Here is a 21,881-nt window from a genome sequence, read left to right on the forward strand (position 1 = left end):
AACGTTGGTGTCTTGTCAGGGGTTGGTCCTCACAACTTAATAAAGACAAACACACACACACACACACACACACACACACACACACACACACACACACACACACACAGATGCATGAGTCAGCAACTCTCACTTACACAGAATTTGTGACAATAATTAGAAACAAGCAAAAGTCTGTAAGCTCAAATAAACCTCTACTGTCTACTGTATATGACCTGCATCACTGGTGGGGACTAAAATAAGAGATTTATGACTGGGCTTAAACCATAAAATGATTCCGGAGATTAAACTGTGTGTTCAGTTATAAAGAAAACAAAACATATAATCATTTCGGTAAGGCAATGCCCCCCATTGCAGGAGAATGATGCATTTGTCTCAAATTAATCTGACATGACTTGAACTTGTTTGAGTTTTGGTGTTTGATCCTGTGAATGTAATGTAATAATGTAAAACAAAAATGTTAAAGGAGCAGACTTTCATTATTGTTATTGAGTAAATAACTTCCCTTTATTATTTTCTGCTACTATCTGCTCTGAACACACCTGACAGGGCTCTCGTGGTATTTAGTTCAGGCAAAGATGAAGTGAGATCTAGTGAACATGCCACCAATCACAGTGCAGATTTGGGAACGGTGTAGGAAAAAAAGCCAATCCCAGTGCAAACAGAGTTGAGCACTGACCTACATTTCTCCGGTTAAACTGTTGAGCCTGATGATACTGCTGTTAGCATGATGAAACTAGAGAAATACTATCCGGCCACTTACACAGCTTGCTTGATTTTAGACTAAGCCATTGAAAAAGAAAGAGAGCACAAAATAAATGCAGGAAAATGCATTGTATGCTGTATGAGAGTAGATACACATGACAGCAGGCACAAAAACTTAAATGTATGTGTTTGTTCTTTGTTCGTTTATTTGTACCTGACATTAATGTGACAAATTCCTGATTAATAGACACAAAGTCTCATAATCCAAGGAAGAGTAGTCAGTCAGGCTACAAGTTTTCATTTCAAGCATGTATTCTCTGATTATTTTGTTGTAGCTGGATGCTTTCTTTGCATCTCTGTCAGATTGTATGGTGTATATCTGTACTATACTATACTCAAATGGTGTACTCAGGTGCCCTGGATGAAGATGTGGTGGTGATTGAGGCAACTCCAGCTCCAGCTCCTGTTGTTCCTGCAAGCGAGGAGATCAACGTCACCTCAACAGACAGCGAGGTGGAGATCGTCACAGTCGGAGATGGTTTCAGGTGAGCATCCCGGCTTTATCAGCAGGCACTGAAATAAATTTGCTTATGTTAATTTTACATTAGCTCAGATGCCCAATATAGCAAGGGCTATGAACTTCCTTTCTGGAAACTGCTCAGAAACCATCTTATTGTCAATATACAAACCTAAAGCCACCCATCCTTTGAATGCCCTAGGTCTCTAGTTTGTAGTTGTAAAGTTTCATGAGGCTGTGATTATCCTAGAGGTCACACATTTAAAAAATGTTCTCACTACAATGAAATGGCTACGATGGAGACTAACAGCATCACACATGAATACAACTGGGCCCATTCAATCCACAAGACTCTCAGCTTTCCAGTCAATTTATGCAACTCAAGACTGTTTATGGATCCCAGTATGTAAAAATAATCAAATGGTCCATTTTAGAATAGAATAAAATAACACAATTGTTCTGCATGAGAAAAACTGCATGTTTTGCCCCCAAACTGTTTGGGATTATCATAAAGTGGACATGTCTGTTAAGGGGAGACTCGCGGGTACCCTTAGAACTCATTTTCATTCAGATATCTTGAGGTCAGCGTTCAAGGGACTCCTTTGAAAATGGCCATACCAGCTATTCCCTCGCCAAAACTTTGCCTAGCTTTGGAGCGTTATTTATCCCACTTCCCAACAAACATTTCAACAAGCTGGCATATTTTGGTTAGTACCAATAAATTCCTTAAATTTATTTATTTATTTTTATCCTGTTTTTAAACAACACATAAAGTTTTATTACTAATGCCTACTTGTGGTGGGGTACTACATGTGAATTTCGGTGTTAGGCAATAGTCTCAATAGCAGTGGGTGCCACTCATCCTATAACGAAGCACCAGTGTTATGGGATTAGTGTTCATGAGGCTGTCACAATTGTGATTGCGCTCATGAACAAGCAACAAACGGAAGCAGTGAATGTAGCAATATTCTGGCAAACCACTGGATTTGGAACAAATGCTGCATTTGAACGGGCAATTAAAATGGTGGATGAGGCTGCAAAAGAGGTTTAAAGGTTTATATGGACATTTCTTTATTTTCTCACTCTGAAACCCAGACATAGATTTATTCAAGTTGGCCATAGAAGCTGCTTATTTGGCCTACATTAGGTGTGTGGATATTTGATACCAAAAGTGAACTGTTAAGGTGGAGCTTAAATCCATACACAACATACTTTAAATTATTGAAATAATAATGAAGTTTATTTCAAGATTATGAAAAAAATCGTTTGAGGCACCTAGGTGATTCCAATTTTAAAAATCACAAAGAGCTTCACAACACAAAGTAAAATAATGGGTAAAATACAAAACAACAGACATTAAATGCAGACATCAAGCTCAACACAAATGAGACTCTGGAATAGACTAAACTAAAGCAAGTCTAAACAAATGGGTCTCGAGCTGCTTTTTAAAAGTGTCCACAGTGTCCGCAGATCTTAAATCCAATAAGTGCGAGTTCCAGAGTTTAGAAGCTTCAACCTCAAAAGCACAGTCTCCTTTTGTTTGGAGCCTGGAGTGAGGAACAACCGTCAAACCCTGGTCAGAGCACATCAGAGACCTGCTGCTGTTGTAGGGCTGCAGGAGCTCTTTTAATAACTTTTGCTGTCAGACATTTTTTTAGGGGGAGACATCAATGGAGGATTGTAGGTTCTGCCACTATGAATATTCTTGTTTGTTAATAGCAACACGGCTGGCAATAGTAAGTTAAATGCTCAAGTAAGTAAGAGTAGCTATTATAACAGAAGTAGAAAAGGCAGTCAATGCAATTTACTGATTGCTAGTGTTAAAAGATGCGTATGGTTCTGATGGTGAAAGGAGCAGAGCGTGGGTGGGGTGCTGCAGACACCGGTGTTTTGCTCATGGATTCCATAGCTTACATTACCCGGAGAAAGTAGGCTGCATGCCTTGTTGTTTATAGCAATGAAACTGCGTTATGCTGAAGGGAGCTGCTCTAATAAAGCTAACTGCCCCTGTGAATAAAGGTTCACAACTAGCCGGTTTTCATGGGTGGCCATCTTGTGTGCAGGTCAAAAAATGTCACTTTGAACATGTTGAAAGGTCATTAAGTTATTTGCCACTTTCTTATTTAAACTATGTTTTACCATTATTAGGTCATTACTTGGTAATTAGCAGTGACAGTGAAGTACAAATGCTGCCGTAAGTGAAACACATTTGATATTTATCATTTTTAGATCAAATAAGTAAAGTGTTTTCCAGATGCTCGAGCTTGAATTCCTGCCGGTCTTTGTTTTAATTAGTTTCTAAAACAGATATCACAGATTATTCTATGATACAGAGATGTTGAAAAGGAAAATGTGTTTCTGGGATATCTCTGACCACAAGATATGAACCGAGCTAATGCCCATGACTTAAAAAACATTTTTATATCGGAACAAATCCATATAGTATATCCCGCCCGCGGCTCACCCTTTACTCGTACGGTCCTTTCTAAAGGACTTGGTTAAATAAGGTAGTTGATAAGGCTTTATTAAACACTTAAGAGAATGAAGTGGACAATCAAAGCAAAACTTGTAACATGGTGCTCTGTTTCTCATAGAACGGCTACATATTTACGATATGAGAGCATTACATTATATGGATATCTCCCACTGACAATCTCTGCAGCCCACACCATTTTTCTCACTCCATTGAGAACCTTATTTTCCCATTCTTATAATTTGACTTCCTGTCTCAATGCTCCCCTAATTTCTCATGTAAGCGATTATGCAGTGCAATTCACAAACCTCTCCCTTTGTCTGTGTTTCTTTTAAAAAAAAAATCTTTTCCAACACAATATCTTTCCTTTTTCTCCTGTTTATATTAATGTAGCATTAATAGATTGAAATGGGCCCAAAAAGGGAGTGCGCTAAGCTTGGAATGCTATGGATGTCTAATCTTCCTGTTTTCCTGACTGTCAAAGATGTCCTGGCTCGCTAGAGAATGCAGGGATGAGCTTTCCTGAAAGGGGGGGGATGGGCAGTAGGGGAGCAGGAGGGCGGGGAACGAAAGGCCAACAGAATGAGCAATGAAAGCTTTGTTGACACCGCCAGTGGTCCGGTTTGTGAATTTGTGTGTGCAGTTGGTGTTATTATAGGCACAATACATGATTATAATGTTCAAGTGGTTTTAGAGAGGTTCAACAACACCACAAACTGCATCCTCCCGAACACAGTTTCAACAAAAACTGAACTTTATAACCTTGATGGAGGTAGGATTTTTTGCAGCACTGTATTAGTATTAGGCAGGTGTACTTTAAACAATTAACTGGCACATGAGTGTGTGTTGTCCTATATAATTCAGCTACACAATGCACACATAGCCTCAATTAGGCCTACATGGATAAATAAAAGTATCTCTTTTCCTTTGGTGTTTTGTAGTGTTTGTAGAATTTTCTGTCATGTCTCTGGATAGAAGAGTGTCTGTAACTTGTTATGGACAGGACTTGACAGTCTCCTCCCTTCATCCCCAGTGTCAAATGTAGTTTTCAACCTACAGCAGCATGTTATGGACAAAATGTAAAAATAAATCAGAGCAAGGCAACATTTTTTAACCCACTCTTCTCACATTGCTTAGTGACATGTTGGCAGTATGGATGTGTTTAATTTGTTCTTTATTTCTTTGTGTCGCTCCACAGTTCGCTCACTTGCGAAGCAGAGCAATAGGGGAACATTCCAGTGGACTGTGGGGCGTGTTTGGCAGCGGTTTTACCCAGAGTGCACAGAGTTTCAATAAACAAGGATTATGTAGCTGATATGGATAAAAGAAATGCATAGTTATAGGGTCACAAAGCTTTTTAAATGTCATTATACTTTCTGTGACTACAGCACAGACTTCATGAGGATTTCCGTGTAGATCCTGTCGATGTACAAAATAGTCATGTTGTGCCAGTATTTGAGATGGCTACAAACAAACACGAATGAAAGTCACTTGCCTTTAATGAATGATCCACGTAAAATACTAACTACTTTACTAAAGTTGGAGATTAAACAGAAGTTTAAATGCAGCTTTAAGTCTATTTACCTAAAATTAACTTTACAGCGGTCAAAACATACTCTTCTATATTACCCTCACATTTTCGGTGAATCCTTATCTTTTTTGATAATCTCTGCCTTGAACATATCTTTTCAAAATGTTTATTCCCTACATTACAAGGTTCATTCATTTAATGGCTATTCATATATGTCAAAAGTACATTTGTGAGACAGTTTTAAAGTTGTTGATGAAAGAAAGCTGGATGGTATGATATAGTTATTTTGTATGTATATTTCTACTTGGGTTTTCACATTAATAACAATGGGCAAATGTAAAGGGTATGCACTGCTGCTCTGTGATTATAATTTTATATTTCTATTTATTTTAGATAAAATGAGCAGTGCTCATATCAGTTCAGTGCTGCGAGTGAGAAAGTGACATCATGATATCCTTAACTGTGAAGACAAACTTGATACTTTAACCTTAAATTGTTTGCCACTCTTACACAGTGTTATTTCCGCCTTGTATAAGCTCATTTATTTTAACTCCCAAAAAGTTAAAGTTTACTTTATATTACTGCAGTGCTTTGCGCACAGCCTGGCCATGTGACTCACATCACTTTGGCATGGCACACTCTCAGCTTTACCCAGCCACCTATTCCCATAGTGCTCATATTTACAATGTACTGTTCCTCCCCTGCTCTCAGGAGATCATGGTGGTAAACAGATATTTACCAAATAATCCCAGGTCTACTTAATTAGGAGCCCCTCCCCTGTGGCTAGTCCTGCTCCCTTGGATCAACCCAGAGCTGAGGAGCCTGGCCAATTATACACTACCACCATGTGCCCCTCTCAGCATACCACCCTCATTACTGTGTATTTTGTGGGTTGTCACATCTGTGTGTCTGTATGCATGTATATTGGCACAAGTTTGCTTTAGCGATTGGTGAGATATGGAAGTTAATAAGCTTCCTCCTCTATTCCACTTGCATTGTGCAGCAAGTCTCACAGGAAATTGAATTGGAAGCAGACAGTGTGAGCCGATGGGAATCCCCCTTATCACTAAGAGCAGTGAGAAAGGCATTTCCTGCATTAAAACACATGAAGAATGTGATCAAAGCCAAACTCTGTCAGCATGAAAGGGAATAGATCGATAATTTAACCAGTCCATAATATTACATACTACAGAATAATTTATGCATTTACACTTTTTTCTACTCTTTGTCATGTAGTCACATTTTATTATCAACAAATAAGAGAGCAAACATGTTTGCTTCTTTATTACAGTTATAAAAGGTATTGAAATAGAAAATGAAAAAACACATTTCGCGTTTTATTAATAACTCGGCTTCATAAGGCAGGACCAACAATTTTAATATAAATACCTTTATTTTTTCCAAAGTTTCTTTTATTGCAAAATGTAACAAGTGCTTACTTCCTATCGGTCTAGTCATTTTACCCAGTGTTGCCTCTTTACAGGGATATGTAGCTTGGCTAATACAAAGAAAGACCAAGCAGCTGAAAAATGCAGTGTCAAAAACTGCAGTTCCTTAAATAGCCACTTGATCCTGGCTCCAAAACAGAATCAACCCCCATAGATCTCCATGTTAAAATTCAAGATTCAAGAAAACTTTATTTATCCCCAGGGGGTAATTAAAGGTAAGGCACACAAAGCAGACATTGCAACAATGACAAAAGAAGAAAGAGAGACTAAGAATAAATAGATAAGTTATGAAGCTAACCTAATAAAAAGCAGAAAGACAACAAGTAAATACATGTTTAAACAGGTGCAAATGGGCAAAATGTCCAACTATACAGCAGAAATAATCATGTTTACAACCTGGTCAAAAAAAACCTTTGGTCGCTCTAGCTATTGTCATGGCAACTGTACAGATGGTGAATTTTTATATAACTTACCCAATTAAATTATATTAAGACTGTAGGCTTCATTTGTCCTGTCTCTGCTTCGCCTCTCTGCCCAATTTGGTTTAGCCGGGAGTTGTGGCGAACCAAGATGGCAACGTCCAGAACCGTCCACACTGAGCTTTGATGGAATCCATATAATACAGTCTAAGAGATAGACACATTATGTTTCATATACATTGACACCAACAGCCAGTTTAAAATTTCCAATTCACCCGACCTGTCTGTGGTCCGATACAAACATAGGCAATAATTTTATTGAATCATTTGATAATTTCCCAGGTTTTTACGATTTAATCAATAAGAATAACTGAGATAGTGTATGGTTTAGTTTGACAAACCAAAAGCTAAGAGCCGTTCTTTTAGCACTCAATATGCAGCCGTTTCCCCTCTGCTGCTGTGTGTTTGTTAAATAGGGGAACAGCGGTGAAATCCCCCAACCACAAAGCTCCATGGTATCCAGCTTTACGGCACAACCATATAGTCCCTAGTCTCTTGTCCCTCGGGCCCCTCCCTCTGCCGTCTGATCACCTGGCTTTATAGCACTGTGGGGGGAAATACAGCTATTCCCTGGCCTGTTGCTCCAGTCTCGGAGAGCAAGGGATAAAGCAAGAGGAGCCTTTTGAGGGAGAAAATTAAAAGGGCCAAGGGCAGACCAAGAGAGGTACAGAGCAAAAGAAGGGTGAGATTTAGATGGAAGTGGTGGGGCGGTGGTGGATGCAGAGCTCCACGATGGCAGTCCAGAGAGAACAAGCTATATGTAGTTTCAATCTTAACATTTATAATGTATGTTTGCTTATGTGCTTATGTTTCTGAGTCAACTTGTGTGTCACTGCCGGTGTACAGCATCATTATACTGTAGTCCTACCATGCTTTCCAGCAACTCACAGAGCCAGATTGATTTGATACTCACTTAACTGAAAAATCAGTCTGAGCCACAGACCAAAACCATTGTTTTGTTACATGATCACGTGTGATACATATAGCACCTTCATAAACAGTACATACATAATGAAAAAATGTAAGCCTTGGATTTCCACTTCAGTTTCAGGTGTATGTATTGTGTTCAGCTAAACCTTGTTCCTTTAGATATTATTGATTGTTGATTGATGTATATATTTGTAAAAAAAAAATAGAAAACAGAATAGACCCCTCCCCCATACTAGGATACATTTAAAAAAAAAAAGAAACAAGCAGAATCATAAAATTGCAAGATTAGTTTAAATTCCATAGACTTTTTGTCTTTCAGCACTATTGTTAACAATAGTATTCACATAATTACTTGTCTTTCTATGATGTGTCAAGATGTCTGCAATGAAAGAGGTGAATTTTCAGTATGTTAAGACAGCGTGGTTAAATATTTCCTTCACAAAAGGTAAAGATCACCTAATTGAGTGACAATCCAATTTCAAACTGTTTTACAAACTGCAGTAAAAATGACTATTCCCTCTAGGAATTAAGACCAGATCTAAATGCTTTTGTCAGAGTTGTCCACTGTTGCTTCCTCGCCTCCGTTTGCGCTAGCAGGCTTTTGTCAAATTGGCCACTGTCTTGGAAATGAGCTTGAGAGTCTGGCTCTGACCACCAAATGCTTCATTGAGCTGGGAGAATATTCCTGGTGAGACCAACGGTCCTCTACTGCAGTTGGCTTTAATTTTAGTTTTTTTTATGTCTACAGATCCCGCTCAGTGGGGGGTCTTGGCAGGATTTGGGCTAATAGTTGCTCCCAGAATCGTCTCCAGGAGCCACGTGGACGTCACAGACTCTCCACAGTCATACAACCCTTGCGTCAGAATGCTGGGGAGGTGGTGGACCTCACTGTCGATGAAGATGGTAAGAATAAACCCAGTGAAAAGTCTTTCATCCAGGTACTTTTTAACTTCTGTTTAAAGTTGTACTCCGCGAGATTTTTATCTATTTAATTGTCTTTTAAGTTACTATCCATCAAAGAGTGAGTTAAAACAATGGTGATTGATCATATGACCCACTAAAGAAAGTGCTTCTACTTGCCTTTTTTGCTGAGTATTATAATATCCGTGACTGTGGCGTCATTCCCTCGCTAGATGTAAAGAAGCCGCCATGTTAGTGACGCTGCTGACAGCAGTTGGTCTGCCGGCCCAGATCGCCACTAACGATTATGCTGTGCTCACTTGTAATCGGAAATATGGAACTTCCCACTTCTAAATTATGCTTGTAGTGAGGGCCGAAGTGTAATAGGAACATGTGTGTGTGTATGGATTTAAGAGAGTAAAAGTACAACTTTAAAGAATAACTACGCATAAGCATCTTTCACACAGTCCGTATTTCGCCTCGCCATCCTGTGTAATAGGTACAGGCACAGAATGTTGGGACGATAGTTGACTGCGGAGTAGTAATGGAGATGAATGGAAGTGTGACGTCAGCAAAGGGACAGCCTGGATGGCAGGACTACACTTACACACACGTGCATGCTAGATGCCAATGCTTTTCTGCTACACATCACACCTCTTTCTTTTTTTAAAATTTATTTAGTCACATTGATGATATTAGTGACAAGGTGAGGAAATGCATCTTAACTTTAAATGGTTCAATATATGTTTTGTACATAGAATCACATCACTTGTTCACGCCTTAAAGCAATTTGCAAATTGTTTGCATGCATATGTTTAAGGGCATACCTTTGACTTTTTACTCTTCTGTCAGTACTCGTTTTTTTTTAAACAACACTATTCTCGTTCAGTGTGGTTTTTTTTTTGTACTACTGCTGTGACATGAGGGTTGTTATTATGCTTGAGTTAATATTTAACTCTAATGTGCATCAATTGACCCCTCAGTGATAATAATAAAGAATGTGTTGTTCTACATTAACCATTTCACTTTATTTTATGTAAAAGGGGGCTGCTTTGTACCCTTATGTATGTATTTGTGTGACTCTATTTATCAGCCCAGTCCACGTCCATGACAGATAGTAAAATGGTCACTGAGTATTATAGTATTTGCATTTCTTAGGAGAAAGAGGGGGAAATTAATTTGTGAATATGAAAAACTGAAATCGTGCACACACTGGAATACTAATAATGTCTGCTCTTCTCCTTGGCTGCCAAGTCTCTGCAGACAAATACACATAAGCTACAGTCCACGCTAGGGTTATTTTTTTAGTGTCAAGTTAGGTTTGAGGTTGTCACATGAATTGTGAAAATCATGTCTAGTAATCTACAAATAACTGACATATCTGCATTTTATATTAAATTCATAAGGCTTGGTGAAATATTATTGTACATTAAATTGAAAACTTTCATAGCAATAAAGAAAATTCAATTAATAGTGGGATGATTTGGGGAAACAAAATGTACACAGTCAAACACAGACCCCTCTTCTCGTATTGAGTTTAGATTTTATCATGAAAGATGTTCTCGTTTGAACATCTTAGATCAGTAATTCTCATATCGTAATCTGACGTTCCGGCCTGTAATAGGGAAGGTTTTTGTTGCCACTGACTCTACGGGGGAATTGTTGGGTCTATGTAAATCATAAATAAGTCATAGAGTGTGGTCTTTACCTAGTTTGTAAAGTGTCCTGAGATAACTTTTGTTATGATTTGGCACTATAAATAAAATTTAATTGAATTCCTTTTTAAATGTATAGACTGATGAAGTGATACCCGTAGCTCTCCCTCTGAGCACTATAGACATTCATTTCTAAATTATATAATTGTTTTGTTTTTCTCCACAGATCTCTCAGTTGTGCCAACAACATCTGGCAGCATTCACCCTCAAACAGTCAGGTCGTCCTCTTCATCATCTTCACATCATGCCTCTACCTCAGAGCAGAATGATGCCCCAGGCCCTTCCACTAGCTGCCCAGGCTCAATACCTGAAAGTATGCACACACAGAGGCCAAGTGGCTCTACTCGCACAGCCACAGAGGGTAAGACAGGACATGGCATGTTGAAACCAGCTGTTGTAGACCATTTCATTCTGACTCTCTAAAATTACTCCTTTCATCTGTTAATTTTACTTAAAATGCTCCTAGATTAAACTGTTAAATGGTCTATAGTGTGGAGTGAAATGTCACCAGAGGTCATCTTTACTTTTCCTCTTTTCTTGCCCTTTAATCCTGCTGTCTCATCCTATAATTTTCCTAACCATATATCTTACTCTTATCAGATGACAGCAGATCAGGTTTGTCAGGTACAGCAGGGGAAAACGCAGGCACGGCCATGCCCAGACTCCCGTCCTGCTGTCAGCAGCACTCCCCGTGTGGAGGACCCTCCCCAGGTCACCTGTCCCTGAGCCACTCCCATTCAAGCTGCCTGCAGGCGTCGTCCTCTCAGCAGACAGGTGGCTCTCAGCACAGCCACGGTCACAGCCACAGCAATGCTCACCACTTCATCCACCATGTCCATCACCCAGCACCGCAGCCCCCGGGCACCCTGCCCTTCCAAGAGCCGAGCTGCCCGGTAGAGCGACCCAGTGCTCTGCCTGCATCATGTGCTGGAGTCAGCAGCAGCAACAGTAGTAGTAGCAGCAACACAGCCCACTACCACGACCAGGTATGCTCATGCTGCATTCAGTAACAACATACTGCAGATGGACAATAGTTTTTGAGTTATTGCTGTCTACTGTACTTAAACCTAGGGTCCTTGGCCACCACATTAATAAAAATGTGTGATAGTTTTTTATTAGCAAAGAAATGCACCATTAGCATTCTCGAAACAGCTGACATTGTTCCAAGTAAACTTTACGTTAAGTGTAGAGGTGACCTAAAGGTTATAGCAGGAGGCGTGTGACTGGAAGGTTGCACTTTCATTCTGTGGACTGCCGGGACAAACGTTGAGAGAGTAAAATCAAGGTCCTTAACCCTTGACTACTCCAGTGGAGAGACCTTAGATCAGACTGTGTTGTACCCCTCCAAGACGCAAGAGCATTTAGCTCAATACTGAGTGACACAGAATACACAAAGCTTCCTCCAAAAGAAAATACATTTTGAAAAGAAATTTTATCGTACATGATATATTGCTTGAATTGTGTACAACTTGTGTGTGTGTGACTCATGTAGCAATCCACAGGAGAAGTTTGTTTGTATTTTTTTGATCACATCTCTGGCTTTCTTCCATAGCAAACTCTGCCAGTGGACCTGAGCAACAGCAGTGTTCGGAGTGGTGGAAACAACGGGCCTAGTTTCCATGGCAGCACCTCAGCCTTTGACCCGTGCTGCCCGGGCTCCACCTCTCGGCCTCCTGCTTTCGTTTCCCAGGCCACCCCTGGGCCCAGCCAGCCAGCTGTGATAGACTCTTTCAGCTCCGCAATGGTGGCTCAGCCTCAGCCGCAAACCCAACCCCAACCCTGCAGACATTACATGCACCCCTCCTGTGAGTATACCACATGGCGTACATGCTGTACAGGAAACCATTTACCGCTTTAGATCAGTAGACCCTTTCACACAGCCCTTTCCTGCATGGAAGGTACGAAGACGGAATGGGGAGACAGATTTGTTGTGCCTTGAAGCTGGTAGCCGAGGCAGTCTCACTCTCTCAAACACACAACACACACACACACACACACACACACACACACACACACACACACACACACACACACACACACACACACACACACACACACACACACACACACACACACACACTACTGGCTGCCGCAGTTTTCAGTCCGTCTGCCCATCTCTCCACTGTGCTACTATAATGCATGAAGTTGGTGGTTTGTGGGTCGGATTGAGTTCAGGTGGTTGATCAAAGGTGCGAATCAGCTAACACACTAGAGGCCAACGCTTTTGTGTTACACCAAACACTTTTGCCGGCTGCTATGTGAAATCACACACACTACGCTGCCTTTGCTTATTGCAGTGTGAACAGACAAAGTTGGTGTAACAGTGGAGCTTCATTGCGGCGCAATCTCTATGTGAAAGGGACTCGTGTTAATAAGCAGTGTCTGGCTCAGTGTGACCGTCTGTTGTGCCTTTGATAGAACACTGACATCACTGCTTTATGAAACATTTGATTTGCACCAAGGTAGGTAATCTAGGTAAACTGAAACTTGGACATCAAATGAATGCTAAACTAGGGGGCGCCAAGTGTATGTAAACTTTCTAAATATAATATTTAATTTCAGTTGGACTTTAAAGTGTCGGCTACTGCATTTTGTAACGCAACTCATTTGCATTGCCCTAGTACTTGCGAAAATTGGCAGACAGCTCCACTTCTAAAACCTAATGCTAATAGTAATTAACAGAGCCTGATGGTTAATGTGCCAAGTGCTGTGGGAACTGTACCAGGCAGAAGTAGTTAAATGCTCATTCTACTCAGAATAGCTCAGTATGGAGAGTGAAGAGGTGTGACAAGGCTCTCTGATGGGGGGCAGTAAAAGATTTAGTTGCTGCTGGTCCCCATGCTCACGTCTGTCATGCCTCCCTCTCCTCCTCATTGTACTGCTGCTTGGACAAGTATCAATGAAGTCTGCACCAAAAAGAACCAAAACAAAACAATAAATAGACAAGAATTATGAATTCATTAAGTGGATGAGTCACAATTATGAACACACATTGTTTTTTCTTTGTCAGAGAACAGAGAAGGTTTGTGTCAACAACCTCAACAACAACAACAGTGACATTTTAAAATCCCAACACCAAAAAAAAATGGATCCTATTAGCAAGTATTTCCTGTGTAACTAAAGCCTGATGTAGTAATGTCTTCTTTTTTTTTTAATGAAAGGATATCTTTGTGACCTGCTTTTAAGAGAACGTCTTCAGTAAGAATGAATGGGCTTGGGGCTGAGGTCCTTAGACAGGCTGGAAATTTTATATTGACAGAGAGACTCACACATTGTTGGACTCGGTCTGATTTGTTAACAATAACAAAATATCCTTTAGTGTTGAGAGATGTTTTACTTATTTTTTTCATTTCCTCTTTCCTCAAACCCAGATGGCTCTCTAGCACGCTCTCTGCATCATCAGCCCACCTCCGCCTGTCCTCATTCCCATGGAAACCCCCAACTTACACCTCAACCCCCTCCACAAGGCGATTATGTCATTCCCCACACTGTCACCTTTCATCCGCCACTGCCATCCCACCCTTCAGGCCACACCGTGCCCCCTGCCCCTCCCCCTCCCCTGTCTACCCACCACCTCTCCAGTTCAAGTGCCCCACTGGCCCAGCACTTGCCTACGGACCACCAGACCCTGCCGCACCATATGCCGGCTCTGGGGGCCTCGGTGCAGAGGCTCCATCAACACGAGATGCTGCAGAGGATGGAGGTCCAGAGGCGCAGGATGATGCAGCACCCTACGTAAGTACCACCATCACCCAGCTGTTTTTTGCTCATCCTGAGTTTTAATCAGTGTTCAAGATAAAACTCCAGCGGCGAACCTTTATTTTCATTTTCCCTGCAGACGAGCGCATGAGCGTCCGCCTCCACATCCCCACAGAATGCACCCCAACTACGGCCATGGACACCACATCCATGTGCCACAAACTATGTCTTCCCATCCTCGCCAGCCTGAGCAGAGAACAGCATGGTCAGTATCAGAGGCAATGAGGTTTGGCAGATGGCTGCTTTTAGTTTAATGTCAGCTAATCAAATATTACACATTTTAAACGCCACTCTACGGTTCCTTGGGTTTTATGCTCAGATCGACGAGAGAGAATTTTGATTAAATAATGACCGGTCGTTTTATGTGTTTGTGAGCAGGGAGCTCGGCATCGAGGCTGGAGTGACTGTGGCACCGTACCCTTCAGGGCACCTGCACTCCCACCTTCCCCACTACCACCCTCCCCCAAGACTGCACCACTTCCCCATTCCCTTCATGGTGAGAGAAACCCTCAGCATACATGCATACATTAGCATAAATGAGGAAGAATCACTTTTTTTTTTTAAAGTCAGGCTTAGATTAATGGTGTTGGCCCCTTATTTATAACATCAGTTATTTCAAGGATGGTTTGGTGAACCGCATGAATAATGCATTAGCAATTAATAGTAGCTCATCAGGCATTTCAAGTGCACACTCAACAAATCCACAAGACAGATCCTGCGCAAATGTAGTCGACACTTTCCTAATGTTATTGCTTCTTTTTTTTAAACTTGGTTACCCTCAAACATCTGAACATTATTTGTCTTCTACAATCAGTTCTCCTCTGTAGTGTCAAGGCAAGTGCACGTGAAGTCAGGTTCCTGTTTTCAAAATGCTTTGATCATATCCACAGTTCTTTGCAGCACGCATGCCCAGAATTAGAAGGTAGAGAAGTAGAACCAAAGGATATTGCAAGTGAATTTTGATGAACAGTCTCGGCAGGGTTCATTAGTTTTAGTTTGTATACATAGATGGCCTTCATCATTACATGTTTACCACACACATTGGCACAGACTTACCACACACATTGGCCAGACTTATAGCTTATACATAAAGTCTAGATGCAATGAAAAAGGCCCTTTTTAGATCACATCCATGGTCATATTGTCTGTGTGTTGTGAACACAGGTAGAACATTTTAATTGATTGCAGCTTTAATGTTATTCCCTGAGAAAACACCCGAAATACATGTATAAATATAGTAAAACGGGATTGCTCAAAGTCAAATGACTCAGCCACTAATAGCATGCATCACATTGAACATGCACCAGAAGATTAGGGCCCTTGTCAAATAAAATACGGTCTGTGAAATTATGAAATGAAAAATGTATAGGAGCCCTTTGATCCAGAAGGATTACATGCATTAATTTATGAAAGAGACATGCTGAAATTATTCTGAGAAAATGTTTTAAACAAAATTTGTTGTGCACTGTTTTCTTTTGCCCCTTCACAGCACACTGGCATATCTGAAGTGACCTACCCGCACATTCGGTACATCTCATCTAGAATGACTGGCTTTGGAAGAACCTACGAGGTGAGGACAGTTTTAATTTAACGGTTGCTAAATTTTGTTTTGATCAGTCACAACACAACTCAAGCCAAATAAAATAGTACATTTATTACCGTTATATTTATCACTGCTATCATCAATGTTAACTTTATAATGAGAACACATATCAGTATTAACACATTAGAGTGTACTTGCTTGCATTGGGGAAAGTACAAAATTAATATTGAAATTTTGTGAAACACAATAACGTCATCTAAATATACATAATGTGTACCTGTATACCTTCATCCATATTGTGCTGAGCAAAGCAATAGAAGAAGGAAGATTCATATCGTTAGGATATAAAAATGTCTATTGTTCATATTTTTTTATTCCATCGATAAACCAGTGGCTGAACTGTGATACGAAAAAATGTACATCATTTGGATGACACTTTACATTCTGATCTTAATTTGCACTAAAATTCTTAAAATAAATAAACGAGAAAATACTTAGTGCATTTTATTTGTTCAGTATTTAATTCACACAGGAGTATACAACATAGGCTTTACAGTGTGGTTATATAATATAGACTATTTGTTTATTGAGTTGCTAGAAAACATGCTATGCTATTGTGATACATATCGTTATTAAGATATGAAATGATTACTAAATGTAAAAGGATTATTGAATGAAAACGCCACCTGTAGACAGTAAAGACATCCTGTTTTGTGCACAAGGGAGAAACCTCATCCATTTCAGAGTCAACATTTGCACCTGTCCCATCATTCTCACAACGGTTTGTTTACACTGCATCCATTCAGGACCTGCTGCATTTAGAGGAAAGATTGGGGACTGTGAACCGAGGAGCCTCTCAGGGAACAATAGAGAGGTGCACTTACCCACACAAGTACAAAAAGGTGAGGACTTATGAGTGTGTTTGTACTAGCTATGTATATATTGTTTATTGAATTTTGCAGTTACTGTATATAGTTGTGTATGTCTGTTACAGTTTATTCTGGGACAGAGTGCACAGTGGTCTTTTGTGCTCATTTCCAAAGTCTGATGTTTTAGCAAAAAATACTGTAGTGTGTTTAAGATTGCAGCTGTGAAGACACTGTTGAGGAAAAGTTTCCTTAGAGGTTTCCAAATGTATCTAAACAAGCAATCTAACACCCTGCCACCCAATACAGAAGGTGTTGGAGAGAGACATTGACCAAGAGTTAACCCCTGAAGCTTGGGCATCTATTGGGAAAAATATGCACGCAACCCCAGAATCGGTGAGAAATAATGAACAAATCAATTTGGAAACATGTCTCTGCTCACATGTACAGTAGATGTTAGTAGTAGTCTTGGGGGCCAGGGAATTCGGCTCTAGAATAACTTTGATTTGGATGTTTTTTATTTGTTTAGCATAGAGAAAATAGAAAGTTTTTTTTGTGTGTTTTCAGGACAAAATGACCATTCTCTCTGTCCCCAAAGGAATTTAATGTTTTATTGTTGAAATGTTTGTTCTTAACATAGTTACCTCTTTATAGGCAATATTGTATTTTTATACGAACATATTATTTACTTGTAATGTTACCACAGTGTTTAAGATGAGCAGTTTAATGTCTTAAACAAAGTGGATTATTAGGATTATTTATCATGTTATGAAGCAGCATTACCGATCGATGCTGCATTTTAAAAGTGGTGTTTCCAAATGTTTCTCACAAACAGAGAAAGCTGCATGGTAAGCAAGATGAAGACGAGGGGGCAGATGAAGACACCGAAGAAAAATGCACCATCTGTCTGTCAATACTGGAGGAAGGGGAGGACGTCAGGTAAATGGCTCCCCTCCTGGGTATTTGTTGCTCACAGTTTTGATTGTGTTCAATTACGCTTTCAGGGGCGTGACATGTGGGATGGCAGGTGAAGTCGTTCCATTTTGCCACCATCTCCCGAGATATAAATTCTTTTAAAACCCAAAGGAATAGTAATCAACAGAAAACCCCAGAGTGCCTTAAAATTACTGGCCTCATGGAACCTATTTTTTGGCACAGACTCAGGTTTTTTGAAAGAGAATTTTCTGCCCTCTGTTGGTATAAAAGGAAATGATGAGCGGCATGTTTTGACCTTGTTTTTTTTTTGTTGATGTTGTTTTTTAACAGATTGAAGATTTTGTGGTCATCACTTGTAGCATTTTGAGTATACATTTCCAAATTGTAATGCACCATATTACTTTTTTTCTGAAATGGTCATTCAGGTAAAATAGACTCATTTCTTTTTTTATTTTAGACTTGTTGGTTGGTTCATTAGAAAAATAGTTTACAATTTTCAGAAAGAATCTGATGCTTCTCACAGTCTGAAATATAAATTTGTTCTTAAACTTAAACTAAACTTTGCTAGCTAGTAAGGTATCTCTTAACTTGTGTTGATCATTTCTACTTATAAAAAGTGCAAAGACTGATTAAAAACCAGCGGGCAGCAGTCTCTGAAGAATAAACATGCTTATTTAAGTTTTATATTAAGAACTCAGATATTTGAAGGTTCTCCTCTGACATTTTTAATAGATACGGCATTTTTTTTACCAAAACATGTTAGACTGTCACTCAATACTTCCAGTTTACCCGACCCTGTCTGTGGCAAGGCAAGCATCATTTGTTCCTAATAAAGAAGAACGTCTTAGAAATTGGGTCAAAAATGTGTTTGTTTTAAACCTATGTTGCTCAAAACAGACTGAACAGACTATTTATTGGGAACTATTTACAGCAGCAGGAGTTGAGATTGATTGATATAAAAAATAAACCAAATTCCCAACGTCATGCTATTGAAGGAATATATTACCAGCACACTTATGTGTTTTAGAGTTTGTGGAATGCAGTGGATTTCTTTGACACAGAGGAAGAAGCTCAGGCGGTAGGATCCATTCATTTCTGGTTGTAACCTTTGCCTCTGTGTTTCCCCACCAGACGCCTACCATGTATGCACCTTTTCCATCAGCTGTGTGTGGATCAGTGGCTCCTCACCAATAAGAAGTGCCCCATCTGCAGAGTGGACATTGAGGCGCAGCTGTCTGCCGAGAGTTGATGCTGTTGTTTTTTTCTAACAACCCCTTTTGTTGAAAAATTTATTTTGAGATCATATTCATTTTCTCTTCAGTACTGCAGTCAACCAAAGATGGCATGAATTACCTGCGCAGCTCTACTACGAGAAAATAAAAAACACCTGACAAAAAAGCATTGAGCCTAGAGTGCCAGCTATCACATATTACTACAACAGCTAGAATTCTCCATTAAGGGTTTAAGATTTTATTGTATTTATAAAGCTTTTATGTAGCTTTTGATTGTTTCCTCAAGTGTCATTTTTTTGTTTTTGTTTCTCTGCATGTTTCCTTGCAATGCATTTCTTTGCACATATAACGTGGGCTTAACATGGCCTAACAAGTCACAGGTGAGGATAGCTGCTCTAGTAAACATGCATTTCTGTAAACCTAATGCCTTGCTTTACTAGAATGTCACCCTCCAGTTTAAAAAAAACAACAAACATTGCAGGATTCATTTTTACCAATCATTGTATTGATTAGTTTATGTTTAGAAGATGTGGATTGTTAGTGACAGATGTTTTTTAAGTAAATCAAGACATTCCTAACTAGGGAAATATGTTAAACAGATCAGCTGCTGTATTAGTGCACACCCAGTATTTCTAGAGTGGAAATAAACTCCAATGTTCACCTCACCTCCCAGAATATGCACATGCTTTGCTACGATGACACCTCCCTCCATCCAGCACCTTCATTTGACTAAAACACCGTTATCACCATCATCCGATGTATTTTAGAGAACAAGAAAAAGAATGTCGCATCCCTCTCTCGACTGTTCTTACTAAACTGAACGATTGTTAGGGCCTGCTGTGAATCTTTTCCTCATTTCGTTGGGGGGGGGGGGGGGGGGGGGGGGGTTCCTCCCTGCAGAAGGGCCCGTGACGGTTAACTAGGTTTCTGTAAGATGATCTCAGGTCTAAATGTGTGGAAGACATTTCACATGAGCCTGGAACCTGAGGTCAATTTGATGTGTGTGTGTGTGTGTGTGCGTGCGTGTGCGTTTGTGCGTGCGTGTGTGTGTGCGTGTGTGTGCGTGCGTGTGTGTGTGTGTGCGTGCGTGCGTGTGCGTGTGTGTTCAGAGGGAAATACACAGCTCAATTTGGGATAAATATTTACTGTTCTCACACTTCAAACCATTTTATTCACCCTCACTTTTGTCTCTCTGTAGTTGAGCAGCAGCATCCAGTTTTGGCTGCTGCGGAAAGAAAAACACTAATACTGTTGATTAACTCACTCGCATAGACTTGCACAAGAGAGAAAAAGGTAGGAGAATAGTAGTGAATATGTGAGTGAATAGTGCACTGAGGCCATGTATTTCCACTCTGATGAATATTTGAAAAAAAAAAAAAGAAGAAAAAAATATTTCGGATGGAGTGTTGAAATGCAGTACTTAAAAGCAGGTATCCATGCAGTCATTGACTTAAAAGGCACCAGGATCATATTCTGTGGGATTTATATTAGTTTTAAAAAATAATATTAATAAACTTGGATAACTCTTAAATCAGTCTTTTCCTTGGTGTCCTCTTTGAGAATCAGATGTTTGAGTGAGTGTTGAGTTCTTGATAGTTGATGAAATGTCGTTGAGAACATTGCATGTCATACAAGTATATAAATCCATTCAAATACCAAATAATAATAATAGAGTTTAAGGAGTTTAAAACGTGAGTTTGATAAAGTAAGTGCTGTGATAAAGTCAGTTTTCTGAAGGGAAATAAAGGTTATGCGTCCATAGTCCAGCTCTGATGGTCAAAGAAAATATAGTTTGAGAGTTAGCCCGACAGGAATTCAAATGAAAAGTTTGTTCCAGTGCAGTATCTGCTAGAGCCACAAGGTGGACATAAACCATCAAGAATCTCTTAGTGGAGCTCAAAAGATACTATGAGAAGAGTAGAGGAGCTGTAACCTATCCAACCTAATTCAAAGGAAATACTATGAAGGAAAACACAGCTTGTACAAACACATACGACCTGGTTTGTTGCCCCATTAAGACACAGTGTTTTTTATTCCGACGGAGTCACATGTAAACAAAACCAAATGTAAAGTTTCTGACAACTGATACTAAACATAAAGCAATTATTAAGTGATGTTTGGGGGATGAAACAATAATTTATTTAAATTGAAAATGCTTCTATGTTTAGTCGAGCAAAACTAACCATAACACAAACAAAAATATTGCATAGTCCCATCATAATGAATCTTAAATGTTCTGTCCAGGTACTCACCCAAGATTAATAATCCAAAGGATTGTTGCTTCAGATGAACCTTTTTAAACAGCAGTCAGCCACATCAGGAAGAGATTAATAACATTAATGATGCCTTTTCAGGGCATGTGTCCCTCCATTCTTTGGATTATTTACACCTGTTTTTTCCTATGGAGGCATGTCAAAATTGTGTCCATTGGACATAAAATGCCTTAATCAGCTGAGTGAAAGGTGCCTCATAATATAGATACATATGTAATCTGTCTTAGTTTCTACGTCCACTATTATTAGATTATTATCATGTCCGTGTATTTATTTGGGTGGTAAGTGATCTGAAATGCAGTTTACATTATACAGTTTTAATTTACAGTTATGCTTGTTTTAAATGTGACCATCCAATAAGAAGAAATGCATAAATTAATTAAAATACAGTGCAGTAATTTCAGTGATTTCCTCACTAGAATTTTATTCCAGACAGAAAAAGGTTTTCAGACCAATCATGTAGGGAAACACTGTGGCACTGCTCCTAAATAAACTATTACGTTCACCAAAACCTATACACACTGGAGATCGAAATTAGAGAACAAATTATTAATTCTTCAATACTTTTTTATTACTC

The 21,881-nt window shown here is 39.6% G+C and overlaps 1 protein-coding gene across 5 annotated transcripts in view; it reads left to right on the forward strand.

The window, feature by feature from the left end:
* The window catches only part of rnf111 (ring finger protein 111), a 62,310-nt gene extending 41,759 nt beyond the window's left edge, over positions 1-20,551 (forward strand). For 4 of the 5 annotated variants that reach the window (XM_083923575.1, XM_083923576.1, XM_083923577.1 and 1 more), the window contains 13 exons: positions 1,115-1,247; positions 8,829-8,983; positions 10,862-11,056; positions 11,296-11,681; positions 12,248-12,500; positions 14,067-14,430; positions 14,534-14,659; positions 14,833-14,950; positions 15,944-16,024; positions 16,804-16,899; positions 17,173-17,259; positions 17,699-17,802; positions 18,931-20,551. In XM_083923575.1, coding sequence (XP_083779701.1) covers positions 1,115-1,247; positions 8,829-8,983; positions 10,862-11,056; positions 11,296-11,681; positions 12,248-12,500; positions 14,067-14,430; positions 14,534-14,659; positions 14,833-14,950; positions 15,944-16,024; positions 16,804-16,899; positions 17,173-17,259; positions 17,699-17,802; positions 18,931-19,048 — 2,216 coding nt within the window. In that variant the 3' untranslated portion in view covers positions 19,049-20,551. The remainder of the gene's footprint in view (positions 1-1,114; positions 1,248-8,828; positions 8,984-10,861; positions 11,057-11,295; positions 11,682-12,247; positions 12,501-14,066; positions 14,431-14,533; positions 14,660-14,832; positions 14,951-15,943; positions 16,025-16,803; positions 16,900-17,172; positions 17,260-17,698; positions 17,803-18,930) is intronic. The other variant, XM_083923578.1, reaches the window with a different exon arrangement.
* Positions 20,552-21,881: the final 1,330 nt, after the last annotated feature.

The sequence above is a fragment of the Echiichthys vipera genome, assembly GCF_963691815.1.
Source record: "Echiichthys vipera genome assembly, chromosome: 1".
NCBI lineage: Eukaryota > Metazoa > Chordata > Actinopteri > Perciformes > Trachinidae > Echiichthys > Echiichthys vipera.